A 27,888-nucleotide genomic window follows, 5' to 3' on the forward strand; every position below is an offset into this window, starting at 1 on the left:
GAAATAACTGTATGGAAGCCCCACTGTCAAGTTGCTTCATTAACACTAATGACGAGCAGCTTGATTACAAAATGCAGTATTGTGAACGCGATGTAAATTGCAGTTAAGAGGATGCAGTAATATTGGATGGCACAAGGTGATTATTTAACTGGAAATTAATTTCGGGTGATCTTCAAATAAGAGCCGGCAACTGACAGCTCATGATTCAGTGACAATGCTGCAAGAAAAAGTGGGAAGACAGCATTCAAAGTGGACATATTCTATATTCCTAATACCGTACACGCGTGTGTAATTGAGCAAGGTTTTTTTTTTTTTTTTTTTTTTTGCCTTTGCAGGGGGGGATCGGACTTATTGATTTAATAGAATTTCTTTGCTTCTAAGAAGTGGCGTGAGTCACGGTGAGCTCAGTCGGTAGGGCGTCTGACTGCTGCGCCCTCGAGACTCAAGTTTGATTCTCAAGGCAAGTGATCTTAAGGAGGGTTTTTCCCGTCGATATCCCCGCAGAAGCAGCACGGGGCCACACCAACAAGTCTCCCATCCCCAGCATTACAGATCCACCGTGGTTGATATTGAGAACGTGTGCAGCCCCACCCGTATTCACTCCGTTTGAAAAGTACACTCCACACACACACACATGCATATATATATATATATTATTCAGAGTTTTGTAATGACTGAGGTTGACACTTAGAGTAGACAGGATTTACTTTTTAGGCCGGCTAATCTGCCTTGTTTTTATTGCGTTGTAAATTGTTCAATGTGTCTTTGGTATTTACACTAAATGCAAGGTAATTGCCGTTACAGCAGTTTATTTAATGCCAGTTTTATGTAAATTATGTTAACGATTATTTTCTCAGTTATGGAATACGTTAAACACAGTTGCAAATCCGGAATTCAGGTTGCAGTTAGCAAACATTAATTTCCTTAAGTGAACACAAGTGACAAGAGGAAGGTGCAGGCACAGGCTGAAGGGGTACACAAACATTCTTAAGTTGCATGTGGTAATTATTACAATTACACATTTAATGAAAATATCAATTCTAAAAAAATGGGGCAGATGGAAACTTTTCTGGGGGGGGGGGAGCGTTGTCCACCTTACCTCCCGTTAGCCTTGCCATTGCCTTTGCAAAACATACCATTATGTAGTCACGGACACTTCTGGGTTGTAAGAATACCATTGAAAATCAATGGGTTAGTTCCAACCCAGAAGTGCCCGTGACTTCTACAAGTGGAGCGCGTATTGAGGTGCTGCGCAATTTTGTGACTTGCATTTCTATTTGGTGCGAGAAAAATAGTTTTACGATTCCTGAAAGTGCATTTTTGCACCTTTTTTCTCTTGCGGAAGTCAATGACCCATGCAGTGGTTATTCGGAAATGGATATTTTTGTGGTGATCAGACGTTCACAGCTCGACTTTTGTTCACGCAGTCGTGTAATAGCAATGGCATTTTATTCGCCGTGATGTGTTTTTCACCATTGTTTCCCGTGGAAGACATTAACTGTTTCTCCCCCCTTCCCCCGGAGCCGTAGAACAATTCATAACATGGCGCAGGAACGTTGCATTATTTTGCGCGGGGGATTAAACTCTCGCTTTTATGTTACGGAATGCAGGAGCCTTTTTATGGGTGGGAGAATTGGCTTCCGTTTCGTCTCGCAGCACTGTTTCCGTGAACTCGGCGATGTCAGTTATTTTGCCTCGTTGAAGGAAGCTGAGCGTGCATAAAAAAAGCTCTTGCTAGAACGTGTCCGAGCTAGCACCGAGCGGAGTGTGTTTCTTGAAGAGCCGTAGAAGAGGCGGTGCATTCTTCAAGAGGCTCTTCGGGTTAGCGAGAAGCAATTCGGGGGCATTAAGCCTGGTATAAAATGGATTACATAATCGTCCGTCGGTCTGTACTAATGCTTGACGTCATCAAGAAGGCAGTCGTCCAGATCATTTTATGCTCAGACGTTTAGTTGTCGCGAGTTCAAGGAACGGGGTGCGTATTTTTCGGTGGAAGTGCAATGAGGTGGTTGTGTGTTCTGTGCTATGATTGTGCGTGCAACGGTGGCGTCGAAGTGTGTGCGTCTGTGTGCTGTGTCTATTGAAGTGCAAGCTGTGAACCATGATGTCGCCTGCCACGTCAATGTAGCATTAAAGAGGACGTGTCGCCTGGGAGAAACAGTGGGAATATGAGCTTCCCAAATCTCGTAGCGGAAAAGGCTGAGAAGACAATAGCATGGTAAGAGCGTGTGTCTGTGCGTGGGAGTGCCTCCTCCCCCGTGACTTGTAATGTAGTAACGTGTGTCCATGTGATACTGGATGCACTAAGCTGAAGATTGCATTGCTTGTATTTGCATTTTGTACCGATTTTTTGTCTCCTTGGACCAATCGGGACGATGCAGATGAATGATTCAAGTCTCCTGGCCGGGACTTGAACGTGGAACCTTCGGTGGCAAGATCGAGAATTTGCTCAGCCACCGAGGCGGCTAATTTCGTGGTTGAAATCTTCCCATGCAGCAAACAAGGGCGTAATTGACTGGCACCGGTGTAAAACTAAAGGCGGACGAAATATTTCATGCTTCTGTATTAATATTGCGAGATTCTAGCGTAATTTTCTGCACTTGATCAGTTTCAGGCGTGATAACATAGGCACTGTTTAAAAATAGACCCAACAAGGGGGTTCCGGGTTCGATACACGGTAGAGGCACATGTCAACAATGGTTCGGATCCTACTTTAAATTGTAGTCTGTCCCGGTTAGCTTAGCTGCGCATAAAGTGAACTTAACTAATATATATATATATATATATATATATATATATATACTCCAAGAAGGAAACTAGGACCTTTGATAATATTGAGACGATATCGAGAACGAGACAGACGTCTACGAAATCTAGAGACAATAGTTCAGTGTGTCTTCCCCTACATTTTGTGTTAGTTAAGTGGAAGAACTTATTTTTACAACAGTCAAATGAAAACCTTTGAAGTCCGAGAAGAATTGTAGAATAGACTATACAGCTTAAATTTACATGAACATATCAACTATTATTACAAAACGAGCAGAAGGCTGTAACACTGATGTCATTTTAAAGATGGTGCCTCGACCACACACTTGCACAAGTGGAGAGAAGTGGTTTCTTGCCCTCTGGAAGGTTCAAACTTCCCGGCAAATGAAAATTCAATATATATATATACATGCAAGTTTACGAATGCAGGAGGAAGTTCAACAGGTTGGCGGGAAAACCTTCTAAGTGTCTCATGATGAGTGACTGAACGTGTATCAAAGATTTTTCGTGGAATGTACAGGCACTAACTCGGACTTTCAAATACATGAAGATCTGTGCTAAAATCTACTACAGGGTGGGGGACGGAAACCGGACAAATTTGAAAAAAGTCACTACAAAGTTAATTTTTGCTGGGGAGAAAAATATTTACAGAAATATATAGTGAAGATCGTAGCATTTCGTGATATACATTCAAATATTCTTGTAATAGTAGTTACTAGCAGTTTTGTTTCTGTTGGGTTACCAACAGCGAGTGAACTTCGCACAGGGAATGCTTACACGGTGTGAAGAGAATGAAGACATATTGTTGTTGATGAGTGATTAAGCTCACTTCCACGTAAATGGTTCTGTAAATAAACGGAAATGTCGCTACTGGGCTGTGGAAAATCCCCGACAACTCCATCAAACCCCTCCACAGCCCAAAAATGACCGTGTGGTGCGCTGTAGGTAAGGTTGACATCATCGGTCCTTATTTCTTTGAGGACAAAAGTGTTACTGCAACTCTCAACGCAGATATTAAACAACTTTTTGATACCTGAATTACGGAGGAGGAGGAGTACTCGTCGAGCAGTGTGGTTTCAGCAAGACTGTGCCACGGCTCATACAGCCAGAGCCTCAATGAGTGCTCTTCGAGCTCTGTTCCCGAACCCTCGTCATATCCAGATTTAGTGCTCTGTTCCCGAACCGCGTCATTTCCAGATTTGGTGATGTTCCATGGCCCTCTCAATCCCCAGTCTTGTCCATGTGTGATTTTTTTATGGGGGTACGTGAAGACGCACGTCTACGAGAGTGGGGCATGCACACTAGATCAGGTGATGGAGGCTATTGTTGAGACCATCGGCCAAATCGACAGACATATGCTGGAGAAGGTGGAGACCAATTTCCATAATCGCCTTCAAGTTTGCATCCGCGAAAATGGACACAATTTGTCCGATGTAAATTTCCGCACATGAATAGCATAAAATGCTATGATCTTCACTATATGTTTCTGTAAATATTTTTTTCTTCCAGCAAAAATTAACTTTGTAGTGACTTTTTAAAATTCGTCCGGTTCCCGTGCCCCACCCTTTACATAAAAACAAATACAAAGTTTTCATTTGACTCCCTGGGAGTGTGTTATAAGTTCATTTTTATATGTATTTATTTATTTATTTTATATCTTACTATTTCGAGGCTTGGTCGAACTTCCTTTCTTCCTTACCATCATGAAGATATAAACTTCCACACACCTGAACGTAGGTTGATCCAGAAAGGAAGGTTGGAACACGCTTAACTACACCTTGGGGTTACTGGGTACACCCATATGGAATTGTGAAACATGGAAACTCGAACAAAGTTCGATCGTTCAGAACTCATTGCTAAAGTTCCCAAGTTGCCAAGGGTTCAAATCTTCAGAACGTTTGTTCATTTTTTTTTTTCTGCTTGTCAGTACATATGAAACTATGAAATCAGTTTTGGGTCGTTAATCAAAGCATCGGTTTCCTGCAGTTGCATTTTTGCAGGGAGATTATAACATTCTCGCAATTATTCTTACAGAATGAGTCAATCTCAAGGACGCTAAAAAAGGGGAGCTCTGTGCTATCACTCGATCAGTCAGGCCTCAAAACAGACATGGCATTAAAAATCATGTTTGCAAGTCACTAGATGAATGACTTTGGCACTTGCATCCGTAGTTGAGCATAGTTCAAGGTTTCTCTGTATAGTTTACACATTGTGAAAATCTGTCTCGTCTTCATATAATAATTTTCCTAATTTGCTTGACAATTACCTAGTCGCGTAGTGTTCGCGAACAAATTTTCCTCCTCTTGAATTGACATTGTACTACTTACTGAGAAGGGACAAGCAAGGATATTTGCTTAAATTATAAGCTAAAATTTATCCTTTATCATTCCATGCTTGTCTCTTGGGTTCGAGTCCCGTCGTGGGCGTTCTTTGCGAGTGTTCTTTCGTCAGCTCCATCTAATCGATCCCCCATCCTCGTTACGATGAACCAAAATTGAAGAAAAGCGACGTAAAATAATGATGCATTGACCTCGGCAACGTGTTGTAAACAAATCTTTTGTATATTACTGTATCAGCAATCCAAAATATTATAAATTGGAAATCCCACCGCAGGGCAAAGTAGAAGAGAATAAGATTGACCTGAAGATAATAGGAGCTGTTTTGTCTTGAAACTTTGTAAGAGAGAGTGACGTGCGTCACCTTCGATTTACACCGATGTCACTAAGTCGTCTTCTTATTACAACCCACAAGAAATAACCCGTATCCTTCAACTGACTTTCGCCAAGCTAATGAACTTGAATAGATAAGTCACTTTAGTCACTACATCCATGGTAATTAATTACTAAAGTTATCAGTGCGCTCATGACGTGTCGGGATTTCACAAAATAGATTAGTGGAGGAGTTCGGCCTATTTCGCAATGTTGCTTTCGGACTTTGTATCGTTTCTTCTAAGAGTAAACATGGCGTATTTCTCAGCATGATGAATTAATTCATTCATGATCGTATATGCATAACCAGGCATTTTAGTATCGACCGATCCCACACTTCTATGTTCATCGTGTAAACCTCTTAGTCGACCACATTGCATGTATATTCTGGATCTGGCTGTATATTTAAGTTTCACACGAAAGCTTTCAAATCGATTGTCCGCTTTGTGTGCCCCGTTCCCTCTGAAATTCTTATGCTAATACTTTGAAGGTGATTTTTATAGTGAGGGCTCCAGTGATAGTGAAATGTCAGATATTTCACCGTGAATGGATGAAATGCATGATTTCTGTAATTCTGCACTAGAAAATGTTCAGTAAATAAAATTTTACAGAAGCATTGTAGTTTTACAGGACTGTGACTTTACCTGACCCTCGTCTACCTCTTTACACGATTATACCTTGAGATTAAGAAGCGGATTTGAAGTGTTACTTCACATTAATTTACAATTACGTATTCACGTCACCACCAACACCAGCAAACTTTCACAGTGTGTAGAGGACATGCACAGAGATTCAGTTAGCACTGATTTATTTTTCCCCTCCTGGACTGTAAAAAAATAAAGCTGTATTATGGCATGAAGAGACTAAGTAACCAACAGAGAAAGGAACGTCTCTAAGTGTGAATATCTTTGGACAAAAGTTACGAATTCTTAGTCGAGTGAAGGCCATGCTCTCTTGCTTCCCGCCTTAAAAGAATCTGCAAATTGTAACCGTCTCACCTCCGCTCGATATATTAGTTTTTTCGTAACTGGTTGCTGAACGGAATTGAAACCTTTTTAGAAACTGGAAATGGACTTGTGACTGCTGTGAATGAATATATTCCTGTGCAATATACAATTTTCACTTGTTTGTATATACTCAATTTAGTCTAACTAAGGACAGATTTTTATGGTGAGAATACTGTGCTACTGGCAACCTCGCAGCCCGGTCACTATGTTTGGAACAGAGGCAGAAAGAAGGGAAATAATTGGCCCCGGGGCTAGAAGCTTGCCATTGAGCCACTTCTACTATCCTAACAACGTATAGTTGGAAAATACATGTAGGAGTTGATACAGGCACAATTCAAGTTTGGGGGGGGGGATAAATCCCTCCGCCTTTCCACGACATCATATTTCCAGATTTGATATAGTTTGCGTAGTGTACTATGTACAGAGTGAGGGAAAAGTCAGGTTACATAGCTCATATAGTTTTCGTTTGATGCAGGTTGCTGACATGCTAGCTGGCGAACTCGCCAGACTTAACTCCCCTGGATTTTTACTTGTGGGGATGTAAAGCTCTACGTTAAGAACATTAAGATCCTGGACCACCTCAAAGAAAGGATCCCAGGTGTCTTCTGCAGACGTCTTACGCAACTGGGAGCATGCATTCAAGCAGATGGTCCGCACATTGAACATGTACTGTAACAATTACATATCAGTCATGTGTGTGTTCGTACGCAGGTATTTGTTTGTAACCTGACTTTTTTCTCACTCTGTACATTGTTCAACCAGTGGCTGCGCGAAAATGTGATGCATCACTGCATATGTACAGGATAAAAGTCCCCACCCCCTAGAGAGCTTGGCGTTGAAACTAAGCATTGGAAACAAACGTTACTTGACACCCTGTGATAGTTTGTATTGTTCGTTGGCACCCTATGCCACACTACCGCAACTCCATATAAAGCAGTCTTATTATAATGAAAGTACATTGTATCTATTAGGATTTTACTGGTTTTCACCATAAAATTCTTGTGCGTGTTCAGTAACAACTCTGAATTTTTATGGTACACTGGGTCGATCAGAAATTAGTACCGCTGATGTGCCTTCCAGTTCAAAATGTGTGCGTGCGTAATGCGCGTGTCATGTAGTCATGTTACACTACGCATGCACGCAACTAAGCTGAACAGTATAGGAGTCAGTTGTAAGAGCATCTAACATAGTCGTTGTTTGATTGAAAGTTATGCAAATTTGTTTCGTAGGAAGGAGGAAGTGTGGGAAAGAAGATAGTGAGATCTCTGCAACCAGTGAGGGTTGACGCTGTTGGCGGGAGTGGGTGGGGCATTAGCCCAATTAACGTATCCGAACAGTACAGAATTTTCGCTCATTGAGTGGACGTATCAGTTACTTAACTAGTTCAGTGCTCTCTCGTGTTCGAATTGCAAGTGGTCTCATAAATAACCCGCACTATGCCTGGTTGGTCAAGCATTATAAAATTACTTCCATGCTTCCTAACGCCTTTGTTGTCTGCCATTTTTTAAAGAAAATAATATGCGTATTGTAATGATAGAATCAGTACATGATCCTTTTTTATTATTAGTTTTTATGTATGTTCAATGTTATTTTTTTAGTGACAGCCATACTTCTGGCTGGCCTACGTGACGGTGAAAGCCAGCTTGCAGAAGGAGGGTAGTTTCCAAATCTTGTCCTTTCAATCCTGAAGGGGGTGGACAAAGCCCAGTTTACTGGTTTTTTTTCGAATCGCCTATATAAGGGAACCGATTGAGTAACGGTGTTTGTCATTCTTAACGTTTTTTTTTGGGGGGGGGCAAGAGGAGGAGACCTTTGGAAGGTTCTTCGGTGCCGGTAGAGTAGCGGGGCTAGTCAAATGGCTAGCGGTCACGGATCAAACATTTTCTTACATCGAAATGCATAGATAAGTCCGCAATTTTTCTTGATTCCTTTGGTGACAAGCCAACGCTTAGTTTCGGTAGACATCTGTATTATTCTTAGAGATACGTCGTATCCGAGGGAATTAAGGGACGCGTTTAATTACAACAAAGTACTTTGTTGCGCGAAAATTAGTTTAAATTTGTAGATTCAACACTTGTCAAGGTGTCCGGGTTTTATTTAATCTGGGATTAAAGGGACTGTGACAGGGTAGAAATAAAATCACCGAATTTTTTTTTATATATATATAATTTCAAGAACAGCGCATAATTAGTTGTTGTAATTCAAATCAAGTTTGTCTTTTTGCGAGGCAATATTCATTGTAAACAAGAAAGGGAGTGAGTTAGAGAAACATGTCATGTATGCTAGTGACAAGCTAGATACATTTTTGAACTAGTACTGCTGGTCTATGCCAGCTTACGAACCTCTCATATATATATATATATATATATATATATATATACACACACACACACACACATTACAGTGTTTCAATTAAAGAGGATCATGTCATTTCTTACGTGGTGGTTATTTCATATGATTCTTTGTACATATTTAATCAACGAAATAAATAGTATTTTTATATATTTTTAAACTGAACGTCAAGTTATCATACAAGAAAATAGAAGTGAGTTTTCCCTAATATCCATGGTAAAGAATATGGTAGTTATTCTATGTCTTTAAATCGATTGAACCGTTTTTGTTAGTTTTTTTTAAGTGTTGTGCTAATTATTTTGCCTGGGGAAGTAACGAAACAAGTAACAGGTCGAGCCAAGGCAGGTTACTCCCTCCAGAAAAGAAATAGAGCATTACAGTATCTGAAAATCTATGTGCTCGATATTAAGGGGATCAAATAATTAACCTCAATATGAAAATTAGACTTGATCGATTTAATACTGTAAAATTCTCAATTTTCGATTTGGGCCGAAAGGGGGTGGGGGGAGGTTCATGGTCCATCTAATAACTTAGTTTCAGAATAACCATAAAATAGTATACTCAATTGGTAATAATTGAGCCAATTATTCCCAATAAAGGCAATGTTTCTGCTTCCTCGAAATGAAGGCAATGTTTCTGCTTCCTCGAAATGAAGGCAATGTTTCTGCTTCCTCGAAATGTTTTTATAAATTTTAGAAACTAGAGATTGCGTGTAGTGTCATGGACTTTGATGCGTAAGAGACCATCAACATGTGGAAAGTGGTCAGTAAGCCGTGACCCTGGCAGCGAGTTCGTTAATCCGAACGTCGGATCCAAGTTTCCGGATCCGATATCCGAATTTTCAGTTATTGGGATCCACCCGTCCCTAGGAAGGTGATGGACGGTAAATCGTATTTGCATTGGCACGAGTTTTTCTTTGTCTCACTGTCCCCTCTGCCCCCCCCCCCCCAAAAGAGAGAGAGTGTGTGTCGCTTCGGTATTTCTTTCTCTGTCTTCACATATGCACACACAAACATCACTTTTAGTTCTCCCTCCCTCCCTCCCTCCTTTCTTGCGCCTCAGAACAGGTCCCGTTTCGATCCCCGGGTAAGGTACAGGCCATTTTAAGGGGAGCTCACATTAAGATATTCGAACCCCGGACCCCTGGATGAATATCAACTGGTGGGGGTAAGGGCGAATGTGTTTGTCAATGGGATCCGATGAGCCGGAAAAAAAGAGAGGAGGCCATCAATTCATATTTATAAATGCTGCTGCTTTCGCTCCCCCCTTCGTCTCTGGTACACTGTCTCGCTTTCCTCCCGAAAACAGATAGAGAGAGAGAGAGATGTGACAATTTCCCTATCCTATCTCTACCCCTCATCCCCATTCCCAACCCTCCCTTCTCCCCACAATGCTTTGTAATCAAGGGGTCCAGAGTTCGAATCGTAGGGAGGTGAGGGGGATATAATTTCTTTCTCAAACCCCCCCACCCTGTTCCCTCATTTGGAATGGGCCTTGGCATGAGTATTATTTATCATACCCCCCCACCAACGAACACCCATTCCTAGGCCTCTACTATCCACCTTTACAAAACCAGCCCCTCCCGATGAAAGTTCTGCTGCCAAACAGACATTAACTGTATTCCACCGTGGAGTTAGTGTCTTCTCGGGATAATGAACAATTTTACACGAAAAGTTACCTTGCCTAAATTTATTCGGGAAAGTGTAAAAAAGAAAAAGCCTCCACGGGCGCCCGAGGAAAGTCGGGATAACTAGGTTGGTGGGCAGGGGCGCCGACTTCTCAAAATTATTGGGGGGGGGGCTCTGATCACTGAAATAAATGAATGAATGACTCCCTCCCTTCCTCCCTTTTTTAAAAATAAAAATTACGTCTTCGTATAGCAGTTTTTAAGCAGCTATTATATTCCTCATGCAAATGAAATGTAACATGAACAACGTTTAGAAGATGTTTCAAAGTCTCTTTATGTCTTCTGTGTCTGCTCATTTGTTTTTCTAGATAACAGTTAACATTTTTATTTAAAAGTAGGCTATGTATTTACATTAAGAGGCCAACCTAACAGTTTCATGCCGGCCTCGGTAGCCGAGCGTGTTGGGTGGTCTGCTCAACTCTCTTTGATCCGGAGGTCCGGGTTCGAGTCCCGGCGAGGGCATGGGTGTGTTTTAATGTCCGCAACAGACTTGTAAAGGAAGGACATGTGACAGGTGCAAATAAACTTAGTATTGATGTACCCATAAAAATAACGAATATTTACAATATTTAACAGTTTTATTTAATTATTTACATAAATGCTAACACAAATCGCAGGAAAATGGTTTTACTTTTTTGTTCTTGCTACAATATTTTACTTCTTAAATTTAATTTTGCAATTATAAAAAAACACATAGCAAACCGTGCTTTAGCAATAATGCATTTGATCATAGCCGTTCCCACTTTTGCAATACAGACTTTTCATAAGCTTTCCTTGCGTACTTTACTGCAAGCCAGTGTTAAATAAACTCAAAAGACTTTAGAATTATTTCCCCCTTATTCTTTATACTAGAGGAAGAGAGTTCGAGGATAACTAACTATCGTACATATCAATATTGCCTGAAAGTTGTGTTTACGACCTCAAATTGTTCAGAATTCTCTAAACAACATATTGGTATAATTGTCATATCACCTCGTTATTTTGAAACTCTTTCTAGTAAAAATGTTAGCAATTCTCATAATTATATACTTAGTATATAAGTCATGTGTTTTGCTGTCTCCGGTCATAGACCCCCCAAAGTTGATGGTCTAGAACATTTCAAATGTGTATTTAAAGTTAAGTTCATGTGGCACAATACAGAGTAAATTTTACAAGAGAAGCAAAATAATACATTAGATCCTCTTAAGCAAAATTATTTGAGGCGCTCTGCCCCAACATCATTAACATTGGGGGGCTCGAGCCACCCCAAGTCCCATGGAGTCGGCGCCTATGTTGGTGGGGAACATCCACTTCCACTGCCTTTTCCAGAGGTACAGACAGCTGTTGCAACAAGGAGCTAGCTGCCTGTCATTCAGCCTTCGACTTCCGTTCCTTTGAGACGATAAGCAAACGAACACACACGTGACGTCACGTCGATTGTGTAGTTTGTCTTGTCTCACGACTCCGGCAAACATGAATCATTCTGCGTTCATTGTATTGACGAAGTGGATTTCTGTTTGCTTTTCGTCGAGGTAGTTCTCCTGAAAATGGAAACTGTAAATCTGTAATTACATTACATACTAATCTGTAAAGCAGTGGGTCAGTTAGATTTTTGCTTTTGGAGAGGGAAATCTAGTTGTTCCCACGCAGCAAATGCACATATTTTCACCAAGGGGGGCAGGCTATTTACAAAACCTGAATATGAAAATAATAGTGATTACATCAATATCTTGTGCCGGCCTCCGTGGCGTGGTGGTTAGCACAGCGCGCTACGACGCCAGAGGTCCCGGGTTCGAATCCAGGCCTGGACATAGGTGCTCTTTGTGAGTGTTCTTTCATCAATTTCATCGTATCATCCCTCATCCTCTTCTCGATTCGGTGGGGACAGATCGTGGTTCGGATCCCACTTTAAACTGTAGGTCCAGTCCCGATTAACCTTACTGTGCATAAAGTGGACTTCAAACACATTCAATCAATCAATCATCTTCGCGATTATCCAAGAGTGGCAGAAAAGCGAAGTAAAATCCATCAGTATCTTGCTTGCTTCATTTCGGAAATATTTCAGTGAAACACACACGCACACACATACATACATATATTATATCGTCAGGTTTTGCGAGCTGCGATTCCGGAAGTGACGTGTTTACAATTTTATTTTGGGATGGATAGTTTAATTATTTATGTAGCAGTCATATCTTGACGGTTGCTTCTCTAGTTTATAAGCTTACAGTTCTAGCTCCACGCTTAAATCAGAGGCATTGCATTAGCAATTAACAGTTTTCTAATTTTTAGAAACTCGTAATTTCCAGTCAAGAAGTAATATCTGTGAGATAAATCATTTTTCGGCTAGTTTCATCCAATTGTCATTCATCGTCATTAACTTAGAAGAGAGAGAGAGAGAGAGAAAAGCGACATTAGATAAATAAATAAAAACCTCGTCATGATTGGCCCAAACAAAGGAGACTTAAAGTAACCGAAATACAAAACTAGTGCACGGTGACATGTGCTTGCGATAGCAGAACTACGTAGTACATCTACACAACGCATGGCAGTCCGGAAATATCTAGTGAGTTGTCACCGTTACTTTGAAGCTTTTATAATTAGAATGCGGGAATAAGTGAACGTGTGTCTTTTGTGCCACGAGCTGGCTAGGGGGTTCTTGGCCTGCCTCCCTCGGTGTTACATAATTATTTTTTTCGTGCGGTGCATTTTCAGCGGCGAAATTGCGTTGAGATTTCAACGAGCAATTTTCCGGTGGCAATGAAACGCTAACCAGCGCCGTTTGTAGGAGTCACCACTGTGTATTACCCTGGTGATTTTTGTTCATGCGGATGCAGCGTGCAATTCGTTAGCGTAGCTCTGGTTTTGTAATTGTAAAGAGTGTTTGCTCAAAGGTTCAGGCGTAAAGCTTCCATGTTTCAGAGCGTGAAATAGACACTATTTTTTTAAAAAAAAAAATCCAATAAATTCATTATGTGCTGACGAATCTAAAGATCAACCAAGTTTTCTGAAACCTCGGAAAATATGCGAACTACAGGTTTCCCCATAACTTTAACTAGCGACACTAGCGCCACTGCTCCCACGCCAGGGTTTCAGATGGATTGGTGGATCTATAGTATGGAGCAGGCGCGAGTTGAAGGAAGGATTCTATGTATAGTTCTGGACAAACTTAAAAAACCTCGAACTTATCTTCCTCAGTGTTGATGTGGAGTGTTGCTACCACGTATACACGTGGGTGTCCGTGACATGAATTTGCAATATCCTGAATGTGGCTAAACTCTTTACGCCCTTAGCATTGCAAGACAAGGTCCAAGTTTCTTTAAGTATCGAATTGGCGTCAGTGGTAAACGAAAAGGGGGGTTATAGTTTATTAAATATATTATTTATTATATCATTAGCATAATATGGGACACCACTCTTTAAGATCGACTGAGTTCAACTGAGCATTTTAGTTGTAGGCTCCGTGCACACTATGTGCTTTGGGACCCGTGCCTATAAGACCGGCCCTGAAATATTGAGAATGAGTGGGGTTGTACAGTCACGGACACAGCTGGATTGTAATATTTCAGTGTGATCGTTACAACCCAGAAGTGTCCGTGACTGTACAATATGCTTTTGTTTTTTTACATGTGTAACCACATATTTTGCCACATGTTTCATATATATATATATATATTATATATATATATATATATATATATATATATATATATATATATATATATATATATATGCTGCATACAGATCCTCGACTTATACACTTAAGGACAAATGAATCAATTATAAGTGTTGAAGCTGATGTTGCAACTGTCCACGAATGTCAGATAGTTTCAAATGCCTGTTTTGAGATAATAGCCCCATCTAGTTCGCTGCACATCTTGACACTCTTTGCACCGAAGCGGCTAGTTCGTTGATTTGTAGTCAAGTAGTGTATTTGGTGTTTGCACTACCGTCCGAACCGGTGTACGTGTGGTGTACGGTCACGTGGTGAGCACTAACAAATCAAATGACAGTTTAAAGCAGCACACATGCATTTGTTGAATCTTCTGAACTTGAACACCGCTTTCCGTCTAATTGGTTGAACGTCATTTCCTTGCACCACCCTGACACTGGATACACCAGCACTGCACAGTGTGTCAAAAAGTCCAGCGAACTAGACGGGGCTTGTAAGATTAAAAAAAACAAATGGATTGAAATTATATGAACGAACTACAAATTCAGCTTCGTAGTTTACCCTCGCACATTTGCGCTATGACGCCAGGGGTCATGGGTTCAAATCCCGGCCTAGGTGTGGGTGTTCTTTGTTAGTGTTCCTTCATCAATTCCATCATATCATCACCCATCCTCGTCTGGGCAATTAAACAAAAAGTGGCAAAAAGGCGACGCTAAATGACGACCAATTAAACCCTCACATGTTTGAAGTAACTAATTAGAATGTATTTAACGATACGTCTAGACAGAGATTCTCATAACCATACAAGAACGCCGGAACAAAAATTCCAGGACAGAGATAAAAAAGAAGGCACCAATGACGCTTGCGTTTACAGTTGCAGCCTGCTGCTATTAAAAGACGATAAGATACTATTTCGAACATGATAATGAACCCTGCACTGTTAAGTGCACACGAGATAAAGGGAAGGAAGGTAGCGTGCGAGAATATGAGTGACGTACTTTCAAGAGGAAAAATCCGTGATTGGCTTTTGGTTCTATATGCATTCGAAAGTACATTGAAAGCCTTGAAGCCAGTAAGTTCCAGATTGTTTCGATGCCGAAGGAGCACTACTTCTATAAATTCCAGGCAACAAATGGTTTCCCCTACATTTTATTGCATTCTTCTTCCAAACGAGATTTCCTCCCTCTGCTCTGATAACAAATCTCAACTGGAATGTTAAATCTTGTTTTGTTGTTCTTCTTCCATCTTGGCAATTCTGGATTCAGGTTCGAACCCAGTTCTATTTTTATTCATTATATATGTACCCGTAATAAAATCTCGGCGTTCCCACTAACCTGGGGTTCCTGGAAAAGTAAAGGATGTTCAGGTATAAAAGTAAACAAGTTTGTGACACTTGGTTCACTGTGCGAGAGAGAAACGCATTCATTTGCAAGAGGTTGTATTGTATGGATCATGTACTCATTCTGAGTAAATCCACACGGAATCGGAACTTTGCAAGGCCGAGCAACAACATAGACTCTTTGCAAATTTCCTGTTTGATATTTCCAGAGAAGCAGGGTTGACTTATCACAGCGCACGTGTGGAAGAGAAAATCAAGAGTGGTTTTCTCTCCTCGAGTAAACTGGAAAACAAGGCATCGTTTCACGTACAGATACAACAGTGGAGTTCTTTGAGCCACGCATGGCATGGTAAATTCACACATGGTTGGCGTAAAACTAATGCACCACTGACGTGGCTTTGAAGGTTTTCTTGATGGGTTCTAGTCAGGGCCGGATTAAGACGAAATTGGGCCTGATGCTTGAACGACGTTATAGTTACGTCACAGCGCAAAGAATAATAGTAACTGTATAATAAGTAACGCTGTGTCTAGGTGTCCGAAATTTGGGCTCCAAATTTCATTCTAAGATTTATTTACAGTTTAATATAGCAAAAGAAAACTGTTCAGCTTTCGGAAAATTCTCGTCTGTTTTCATCTGGGCCTATTTCAGGAATGGGCCTAATGATGCAGCATCAATAGCACCCACCTTAATCCGGCCCTGGTTCTAGTGCGTTAGAGATCCCAGGAGATGGGTATATTTTTACTCGCACCTCCATATAAATTATAAGTAACCAGTTTTCGTGGCGGATTGGTTAGCGTATCACGCTACGAAGCCAAAGGTCCTGGGTTCGAATTCTGGGCAGGTCAGACGTTTAATAGTTCTCAAGTTTCCAGATACAATATTTTAAAGTAAAGGCTTTGGGCGTTGGTTCGAGTCTCCTCGGGGGAAGCGTAACAACCTTTTCCCTGAGAGTTCGGCCAGTGTATGGGGTTGGTGGCCACCCACCATCTAAAGGAAATTGGGGAGTTACGAATGACCAGTGTAACGCGATCATGGGAACCTACGACAACTAGTGATTCATCGTGCTGACCACACGTCATCCCGTACCTGTTTGGATGATCGCCCACCTCTGCTGAGACATGTGGGAGTGAGGAGGCCGGCAGTCGGTAGGTACGCCTTGGTCCTTAAAGGCTGTTTTGGCACGGGCTATTAAATTGGACATGGTGGAAGCAGACAGTTCAGGCAAGAAAACGCCAGCGCTAAGATTCAGTTTTTCTACTATTAAATTTATTTTACGTGTTGCACCCACGCCTTGCCAAGCGTTCGAAACTGGAACCTTTGGCTTAGTAGCGCTTTACGATGACCGATCCATCACAGAGCCTGGTCATTGTAAAAGATAGATTCGTGTAGTGGAAGAGTTTTTGTACACCAGGATTATCGAATGGGAACTCGAAGATTAAATTAAGATTCAGTTGAATCTATAATATGATTTCTATAAGGCATCTCATTCCTGCTAGTTTACAACTAGAGTATATAGAGCTGACATTATGTCTCGTTTCTGAAAGTGTTACAGATAAGCTAAGAAGAAAAATCATTGCTGGAAATATGAACTTCAGAAGCCATGTGTGAATAGACATTGAAAAATATGGGAGGGAAAGGATTTGAAAAATAGGCCAATGGTAAACCTATGTAAAAAAACGAGGAGCCACAATTGCCTGGCTTTTCGCAGATTCTTATGGAGCGACGACACTTGGCAGATCCGCCGCGAATTGGTCCAAGTCCCTGGTGGCCAACGGAGCTCAGAGGAAGCTTATTATACAGGGCGGCCCTCCATAAAGGTAACACAAATACTGAGTGCTTGATACTTTGTTTCTTTAAAACCAAACTAACATTTTGAAAACCTAATTTGTTACATCATTTCTGCGTGTATTTAAGTATGTGTCTGTGTGTTGTGTACGTATAACTGACAGTTCCTTTTTCCATAACAGGTGGCGAGCGGACCACGGGGAGGCTGGGGGCAAGATGCCGGCAGTCAGGGGAGATGGGATGCGAGGCCTCGCAGTGTTCATCTCCGACATCCGAAACTGTAAGTAGTCATCTTTCCTCTGAACTTCTGTAGATAATTTAAACGGTTGTATTGTTTCGTAACCAACATTTGACGCAGTGATACACAGATATTGCTGGAAGCATTAGTCATAAAGTCGCTGCTCATATCCAATACCTCAGTATCCTTGAGCTGTTCACGATTTAACGTATCAATCGATATTGCCACTCGAAGTAAGGTGCGATGTATGCTTACATTTGTAAGTGCTACGCAATCGTCGAATATTGTGAACCGCAATTAATGTGTAGTGCTGCCAGTACGTCAAATATCCTATGCTGCAAATGCAATATATATAATGTATCGTGTAGATGAGAGGAACAAAGGAAATTAGGGAGTAACCCTTTCTGGGGACACGCAAATGTCAACCTCTCTTCCACGTAGAAATCCCTGGATGCATTGGCGCCTGGACATAACACCAGTATAATCCTTTGTGAGGCTCGTTTTGGTTCATCCATATAGGTTCGTGGTTGTCCCTCCATCCATTTCATTCATCCCCAGCGTCATGATAGCCAAAATCGGCAGAAAAGCGACGTGAAACATACTAAATCAATCGGTGAAAGGAACAAAGCAAGGACATTTTTTAACAAAGAAAAGCGTAAAGAAAAATAGAATTTAAGTAACGTCTTGGAACGTCTTCCTCAGGTCTCGAGTCCGCATTTAGACTAATAATAGTAATAATAGTTCACGCAAAGACTGAAGAAAACGCCTTGTACAAAAAGAAAATGATAATACGCAATTCAGCTTCCGCGTACAAGGCCGAATGGTTACTATTTTTTGCCACAAGAGTGGTCCTGGATACATCATGGATGTGTTTGTCCCATTGTGTATTTCATCAGTCCAACATTCACCCCCATCGTCACGATTAAGCTAGAATGGAGAAAAACAACGTAAAATAACGAAAGTGGAAATAGTGTAATTGAACTACTTCAACAACCTTGACATTTTAACAAGTGGGAATTCGTTTTCGTTACTATTCTTGGCGCAAACATCGCGTTTTCAAACAAAAGTATTTCCGATTTTGTCCCCCTTTGGTACTCGGAAGTTAACCGTGCGAACGGGAGCAAATATACAAGACATTCTGTGGCTGTCAGATCAGAATTTACACAATTATAATCCCGGGACTAGCAACATTCCAGGCCCCTTTATGTATTTGAGGGAGATCACGCTTCATAAATAAGTTGGTTTCTACAATGACCAAAAACTCCGTGGAGTAGTGGTCAGCATTGTATTCTTGTTATTTAGCGTCGCTTTTCTGCCACTTGTGTCTAATCGTGGTGACCGGATGAAATTGCTGAAGTGACAAAAGAACACTCATGCCCAGGTCGAGACTCGAACCCGGGAACTACGGTGATGACTTTGAAAGTTGACCACTTAACACCCTCGGCCACCGAGAATAGTCAGCACAACACGATAAGAAGCCAGAGGTCTCAGTTTCGAAACATGGTCAGATCTATGTATCATTGTGTTTTTCTGTCATAATTTCATCAAAACATTCTTCATCTTCATCGTCGCGATTAACTCAATAGGTAGAAAAATCGATATAAAATAACCAAAAATGGAGATAGGCAAAACAGAAATTGTTGCAAAGTTAATCATACGAGCTACTGAAAAATACTGCAGTTATGTGCATAGTTATGTATTTTTCTCATATTTCGTACCAGTATTATTATTTTTTCGTACTGAGGGCCCTTTGCAGAGCCTTTTCTCAGTGGAGGCTCCTTTGTAAATGGATGCACCCCAAAATCTGGACCTGACTGTGTGTACCTCCAAGGTCGAGCGTGTGTAATTGCGCTGTCGAAAGGTTAAATAATCCACGTAAACACCTTGTTGTGCCAGAGAGAATTTCAAGAGCATGTCCCTCTACGTGTCAGTTAAAAGGTTCCAATCGAAGTATAGTCGGCGAACGACTTTCGGAAATGCAGTTACACAACCAGTTGCAGAGTCCACAGGAAGTTGGCGTCATCCGTGCAAAAATAATGCTTTTTTACTCGAGGACACCTCGTTACTATTTTGCTCTGTTCATGCGCTGGTCAGGTTTCTGGTCCGCTGCCAGCTCGAGTCCCTCTCCCCTCCTGGCTACTTCGAGGAGTCTCTTCCTCGTTCATTCTGTCTGCGCCGTCCTGATTTCGTCACTCCTGATCGCCATGCAAGAATATTCAGTAGGTTGACTGAGAAGCCGACTATTGAAGTATAATGTACACTCCTGTTCAGATAAAGTGGCACATACTTCAATTCAGGGGTAGAAAAATACAGGGCGCCTGAAAATTTTCTTTGCACTGGCTACTGATATTTTAAAGTCCAGTTCTTAAAAACATGTTTCAAGTTTACTTACGGAAATTTCTATTACTTTCCTTTTTAATGACTAGTAGAGCATATGTTTTTCCATGTGTGTTTTTCTGTATCATGTGTCTGAATAATAAACATGCCATAAATTTTTGCACTGTTGCAACCCGAATTTTAAAATCTACAACGATATGGTAGAGTCTGCCATATATTAGAATGTATTGCATTGTTATTCATACTGTTACCAGTTGCCTTAGGAATGCCACGCTGGCGCAAGAATTAATTAATTTTAATCCAGGCTTGTATTATTTGAAGGGTTCGGGTGTAAATCATGCTAAGTGACATTTTGGTCATTTCTGAGTTCGATAAGAAAAAGGAGAAGCTATACTGTAGATAAATTGTTTTCGTGTTGTGTTTACCAATTTCAGTCGAAAATTGAAGGATGGAACACATTACTTTGTAACTCAAAATGTCACTTACCATGTGTTCCGCCCGAGCCTTTCAATTAATAAATTTAATGTTTTGAGATTCATATTTCAGAATGCGTAACTTTAACTACCTTGGATTCGAGACTTCCTTAACCCGTGTGTGCAAAACAATATGCTGGCTCCTGAGAAAGAGGAGCTGGCACCTGAATTATTTTTAATTTTGTCCAACCCTTGTTCAACTGTCTAATCTTATAAAATGTGCCGCTTTGTGAACAGGAGTGTACATTTCGATCGGCGCTCAGTGTCTAAAGAGAGGGAGAGACACTAAGTCATTTTACCTGAGTGTGTCGTCTTAGGCATTTTCCCAACGGAAAATGAGTTTATTTTTTTCACATAAGTTAATGTCTTTCTGTAGTAGTTCAATATGAAACGCCTTGAGGAATAACTAGAAGGTGACTTAATATTTTCCAAAACTGTAAGTCCAACCAGGGACGCCTCCACGGGGGACACACGCAAGGGTGAGCTTTGACCCACCATAAAATTGTATCGTTCAGTTTTCCCTCCAGAAAGCTTACAAACCACATCTTCAAATAATTTATGATATGTAGAGTATAGTAGTGGATTACGAGAGAGAAAGGGATAGAAAGGTATACAATAATTGAGGAAATAGACAAGAAGAGAGAAAGGCAAGAAGAGGAGAGTGAGGAGGGGAGGCATGAAGTGGCAGATAGAATCTTGATTGCAATGACAGTCTGTAGGTTAGGCACTAATATAAGTACGCCTTGTGTACTAGCTTTAAACTTTGATACAGATTTTCTCTCGTGGCTAAGGAAAAATATATTGTTATTTGAAGAAAGGGTTAGAAGTCATAGTTGATAGTTTTAACTATCGTATAGACTGTAAGATTGAACAACCAAAAATTGTTGTGCTGTAGTCTGGTTGATATAAAGCCTACATTCTTTAACTTCTTTACAGCAATTTGAAGAGTATAATTTCGTATGCAAGGTGATTCAAAAGTCTGTTGACATTTTCCTTTTATCAGTAATTAATGGTGTTGAGGATGGGAAAAATAGACCCTGTTGTTTTCCGTCAAGATGGTGCCCCACCCAATTTCGTAACAATCGTTCGGGACTACCTCACTCACACCTTCCCCGATAGGTGGATCGGCCGTGCTCGCCAAAACTTTGGGCGGCTCGCTCCCAAACCTGACTTTCCTAGACGTTTTTGTCTGGTGCTCCATGAAGTCGAGGGTGTACCAAGTAAAGATCAACACCATAGAGCGACTGACCCAGCGAATAGCTGCATCAACAGGGGAAATCACGCCAGCTATGTTGGAGCATGTGTTCCGGTCTACGCAAGAGCCTACGCTGTGCCTAGACTTAGAGCCACCACATTGAAATGTACTGAGTTTTTCTATTCTAGAGTACTTTTCAGCAGTACTGTCAATTTTGTCAATACGATGATGCTTTTTGATTAAAATGCCAAGATACTTTTGAATCACCCTGTATTTACTAATAATGTGTGCCTGTTAGCTGCTTTCTAGCGAAGACATTCGCTTACATTTAGGACTTGTTGCTTAACAGCAAATATGCTTAGCCAGTTGAAAAGTTCAGATAGAATAATTCGTTTTCATTTGTGTGTGAAGTCTGACAGGAACATCCCCGCAACCTGTTACCGCACCAACAACGCCACTGTCTAGTATAGAAGACTATTATAATACGGTGTCGCGTCAGTGAAGTAAAGAAGTTCGAGACTACGCGCTGAGAGAAAATCGCTCAAATTGTCTTCACTGAATGTTCGATGATATCCCCCCTCTCCTAAAAAAAAAAAAAAAAAAAGTCTCGCTTTCGTCATCGTGTGTCGAGAGTTCAAGGATTCGCATTTTTTTTATTTTTTTATTATTTCCCTTTTACCTGTCATTGTGCTGCAAGACCAAGCTAACGCAAAAAACAAAATTCAATTCTGCTTGTTCAGTCAGACAGCACAGTGTTTAGAACGTGGACTTCCACCAAGAATCAACTATAGAACTCAATCCGTCACCATTTCTCTGATTGTCGACATCTGTCTTATGTATACATACGTGTATGTGTATATAGGGTGACCAGACATACTCTTTTTAAGAGTATTATACTCTTCTAGAGGTTCATATACTCTTTTCAATTTGCAAAAATCCCAAAATATACTCTTTTCCATAAAAACGAAGGTAAATATGATATTGAACAACATATAAAATCAAAGTCACACACAGAATGTTCATCGGTTTCTGAGACACGTAAGTTGGATAGTTTCTTCAAGTGTATTGATGGATACAGTAAATCAATATGGTTTGGAAACTAAGGTTGTTGGATGCACCATTAAATTTTGGTAGCATAAACAAGACAACATCAGGAAATAAAAATGTGCACAGAAAGTTAGTGCAGATTAGAAAAAAATATTTTGCCTATTGGTTGTGGGGCTCATATTCTACATAATGCAATTTCTGTATCTTGTGCGAAAATAATACCCATAGATGTTGAGAACTTGGTTTTCAAAATATACAATCATTTTAGTATTTTTACTGTGAGAACAGAAAATTTGAAAAGATTCTGTGAATTTATTGGGTGCCATTATGAGGGTCTTTTATACCACTCAAAGATAAGATTCCTCTCTTTACTTTAATTATACGTCAGTATGAAGCGATAAAGGCCTATTTTTTGAGTGAGGAAAATGCCCCAATTGCTATGTCAATTTTTTTCAAGATGATACAAGTGAACTATGGCTATATTTTCTGCATGCACAGCTACTCCTGTTTAATGATACTATTTTAAAATTTGAAAGGTGTGATATAACAGTAATTGAAGTTTGTTCAATATTTTCAACTCCCTACAGAATAGAACAGAACTTTTCCTCATTCTCAGCAAAAAGTTCACTTATGAAACACGTAAAAGAAGGGAGTATGAAGGAGGAATATGCATACTCTGTTTCAAATAGGTTTTACCGTATTATGAAGTGGTAAAATACTTAGAAACATGGTCACTTCGTTTTTTTTGAAGATGTCAAGAAACTGAGGTATTTACTCCTTGACTCAAGAATTTCCTATGAACAATTTCAAGAGTCATTTTCATATATCCATCAACAAGCAAAACATATTTCAAATTAATTGGAATTTAATGATAATTATATTTTTGACACTTACTGTGCAATCTCAAAAGCCGTTGAAAAACATCTTGAAGATTAGGGGGGGGGAGAAAAGAAGCAATGATGGGTAAGTGGAGGTCAGTGTACAAAGATTTAGTACAGGTTGGGTCAAATTTAAAAGTCAGTGTGCCTCTTATAAAATTCTTGTTTACTCTACTCTGCCTGGTACAAATGTTGACTGTGAAAAACTCTTCAGTGTTATTAAAACTTTTTGGCGAGAGGAAAAACGTACACTCCTGGTGTCAACACTCGAACAAGTAATGAAAGTGAAATTTAATGTGGACATGACCACAATTAAGGACGATTTAAACATACTCAAGAAAGCAAAATCATCCCAGAAGTATGAATGACGATGGCCATTGGTGAGAGAGTATTTGTAATTAGCTAATTACATTAGACCCATAAGTAATTTGAATCTGTAGAGTGTAGGCCTATTTTATAGGGGCTATAATAGAAGCAATAACAATTAGCCACCATTATTTTAGTTTTCTTTTTATGTTTTGTGCATGCGCACCTTCAACCTATAGACTATACTCTTTTTGGTCAACAAATATGTGGTCATCCTATGTGTGTGTGTGTGTGTGTGTGTGTATATATATATATATATATATATATATATATATATATATATATATAATGAATGCACGCGTGTGTAAGATAAACTTGTCAAAAATACATGTAATAACTAGAACCCTAATTTCTATGCTCTAAGAATAAAAAGACATTAACTTCTAATATTCTAAATATTTCAAAAGATAATCATCCATTACATTAATTAATCGCTGTAATTCCATAATGCAGACAGAGGATTGTGTAATTTTCGCCTCGACAAAAACGGTATTTTATATATTTATACATTATTCATTATTATTCGAAGAAAACTATCAGTTCTAGGTCCAGGAATCTTTTTCCCCCCAAGGGAGAGGCAGAGAGACAGGGGTGTTAGTCTTTTTCAACAGTTGCTCTGTAATCATTATTTAGTTTATATTTAATGTGACAAATTCACTCGGCGTAGCAAGATGCTACTGGGACGTGCTTCACTTGCCCAACGTTAACAGATTTGTCGTGCACTCTGTAAGGCCTAACCCAATTAAACGGGACAATTATAAAGGAAGAGTCAGTCATGCCACTCTAACCTGGAACCTTCTGTTTCGGAATTGTGGAGCGACCGTTCACCGCCCTCGGTCACAGGAGCTGTTGTAAGGCAAAAAAGCAGCGACTTACGGGTTGCTCTCGATTGATTGATTGGGTTTATTTTTCTTCGATTTCCTTCCACTTTTGGCTAAAAGCGAAGATGAGGATGAGTAATTTGATTGAAATGATGAAGGGACATTCACAAAGACACCCATGCCAGGGTTCGAACCCGGGACCCCTGGCGTCGTAACGCGGTGTGATAACCACTCTGCCACAGAGGTTTGCGGGTTGCTCTCGATGCGCGGGAAGATGAGCCGTTTGTCACCTACTATGCATATTACAGATGACGTCAAAAGGTCGATCGCTATTCATACTTAATGTTCATTAAAAATGTAAGCTGTAGTCATCAAGGTAGGGGCGCCATCTTTCAATGCTTCTGGAACTTGGTACAGGTTACATCACCTCCAGCAGAACCGAGATCGAGAATGCGTAGCGGCCTATCTTCTCATCTCGTACCCCATGTACCTTTATGCAGTGCACAGATATATATTTTTATCAGTTTTGAAAGTGCCTTGAACATCATATATCCATATTCGTGTTCCAGACGTACATTTGATGTACTTTATTTTACGTCGCTTTTCTTCCATTTTTGGCTAATCGCGACGATGAGGATGAATGGTGATGAGAAGGATAAGGAACAAACACACGCCCCACAGAGGATTGTCGTCATAAGCCTGCAATAAAAATGAACTTTACAGGGCGTACTGTGTGAAGAGCTGTTGACATTTGAGGTCATTCATGGGAACGTCACACCCTTGCTTTCCTCTAGAGTCTGGACGTAGAGATCAATGCCTCAGTGTTCAGCATGAAGGTCTCCGAAGTAGCGTGGAAAATGACGCTAAAGAAAAGCCACCACAAGAAGAGACAGAGAAGAAAAGACTTCCCAGCAAGAAGGAAACTTCGACTGGAAGAAGTAGTTCCCGACATGTACTGACCTCAAGGTATGTGGGAACTCTGAAATGGTAGACTGACGTCTAGAGCTGCCCCATAACGGAAGGGAGTCGTGAATTTTTATTACTTGCTCTGTTTTCTCTTCTGTTACTAGCGGAATGGAAGTGTAAACCGAGCTCCAGGAATAGTTGCGAGGTGGGCGTTGTCGTTATCAGCTTTCCCGAAGCCCAAGCGTGTTTCTGCTGGAGAGAGAAACCGGCGTAAAATCACGTGACGCTGGGCTTGCGACGAGATAAGTCAACAATAGCAGTGATATGAGGATTAGCTATGCTTGCTGGTGACACATATGTTATCTTACGTCGTGTAAAGTGAGCTGTAGGTGGCAGAAATTAAGAGAAAAGCTTGTTTAGAACTAGAAAGCAAGTATCGACAAAGTGCATTTATAGTCGTTAAGGTTAATGTAGTAAACAAAATATATATTTATGTAACTTACATAAATTAGAGTTAGTCCTGACTCAACAACACACATCCTGAAAGTTTAGGTGTGTCTTCCTATTATGATGTAAGCAGTGGTATACCTAAGGGGAGGGGGGAGATGGGGGTCATAACTTTCCCTTTGGCCCAGTATTCCGGAAAAAAAAACTTTTAATGCGTGAAATTGTTAAAATGAGGACAGACTACTAAAAAATAAGTAAGTATACGTAACCCTCCCCCTTTCCAACATTCTGGCCACGCCACTGAATGGAAGCATCTCCTAGGAAGGGTATTCCAAAATTCAATCCCTAACGTTTATAGCGCCCTCCCCCCGACCTAGAAGCATTAAAGTACTGATGAAGTTTTATTATGCCTAAAAAACCTATTTTGCGTATTAGGACCTATTTTAGGTTTATGTGCCTAAGTGAAGCCTTTTTGTTTAGGTTTTTATATATTTTTTAAAGGTTTTACAGGATTGTTATGTCGCGTAGAGGCATTTGCTATGTTTGGTCACGAAAACATTCAATGACGAACCCGTTTCAAACTTACTCTCTGTCGATTTCCCTTCCTCGAAGTTCATTGTGATTTTTCAAAGCTCTAAACAAAGTAAAATGTCTGGTCCCACTGTTACTTGCACAGTTCAAAGCGCAAACTTCTGATCCATGTGGTCTTACTCACTTTCGCGTCACTTCGGTGCTTTGTGGCATTCACGCCTTGCAAACTATCATTTCAGCATTGCAAGTTTGCACCACTGGCTATGCGTGTGTTGAAAGATTATTTTCAAAATATAAGATGATTCTAACACCACACCCCCTATACGCCTTCATGGCGTGGTGCAAAGCACAGGGAAGCACTTTACTTTACCTTTTTTTAAGATGATCCTCGGACAAAGTTGCGGAGTTTACTGGAAAACATGAAAAACGATTGTTTTAACTATACGGTGATGAGTGGATTTTAATAGCAAATTTCCAAGTGTAAGTTTTGCAATCGCCGTAGGGTTAGGCAACACACACAACGTTATGCAAGATAGTGTTTATTTCAGGATATAGGTGTCCCATTTCCTTTGCCGGTGACTATACCCAATCAGTATTTTTCAGGAATTTGAACTATTTTAATGGTTTTTGAACCTGCTTTAGGATTTTCGAGCCTAACTTAAGATTTTTAGGGCCTATTTTAGGATTTTTAGAACCTATTTTAGGGTTTTTCAAACCTATTTTAGGAACCCAAAAATCCGAGTTATAGTTATTAATCTCGATCTGGTTACGTTTTGCTGGGAGATGTATACATCTAGTACAATGCTAGCGAGGTCACGAGCGGATCGCTAGTTGTGCAAATGAAAGATAAATATATGCTTTAAACATTCTTATTTTTAATAACCCGCGGTAGCTCAGTCGTTAGGGTTTCTGACTACCATGCGAGAGACCCGGGTTCGATCCCCGGCGGGTGGGGGGAGAACCAGGATTTTTCCACCTTTTCAAGCGGCTCCGACGCCCAACCAGCGCCGTATAAAGTGGGTACCTGGAGGTAACTTTGGGGGGTAAAGGCGGCCAGGAGCATGGTGCTGATCAGATCACCCCCACCGTCGGCCGTGACCAAAAAAGTATGGGGCCCTAACTCCACACCCCTATACGCTTTCATGGCGTGGTGCAAAGCACAGGGAAGCACTTTTCTTTACTTTTTATTTTTAATATCTAAAACTGGTTTCCAACACTCCGCTGTAGGGTACCGTAACTCAACCTCACATTTTTTTTTAAAAAATAGAAGTTTTTAAGTGCATTCATTTCTGCAAACAAAACAATATACGAGGCGCATCCAGAAAGTAAGTTTCCCTATTTTTTTTAGAAAA

At 40.5% G+C, this 27,888-nt stretch overlaps 1 protein-coding gene across 6 annotated transcripts in view; it reads left to right on the top strand.

The window, feature by feature from the left end:
• AP-2alpha (adaptor protein complex 2, subunit alpha) overlaps window positions 1-27,888 on the top strand; it is a 162,500-nt gene that overhangs the window by 78,920 nt on the left and 55,692 nt on the right. For 5 of the 6 annotated variants that reach the window (XM_083123669.1, XM_083123674.1, XM_083123671.1 and 2 more), the window contains one exon: window positions 17,480-17,577. In XM_083123669.1, the coding sequence (XP_082979795.1) occupies window positions 17,480-17,577 (98 nt within the window). Of the gene's footprint in view, window positions 1-1,667; window positions 2,219-17,479; window positions 17,578-27,888 lie in introns of those variants that run through there. The other variant, XM_083123672.1, reaches the window with a different exon arrangement.

The sequence above is a fragment of the Lepisma saccharinum genome, chromosome 6 (assembly GCF_977018435.1).
Source record: "Lepisma saccharinum chromosome 6, izLepSacc3.1, whole genome shotgun sequence".
NCBI lineage: Eukaryota > Metazoa > Arthropoda > Insecta > Zygentoma > Lepismatidae > Lepisma > Lepisma saccharinum.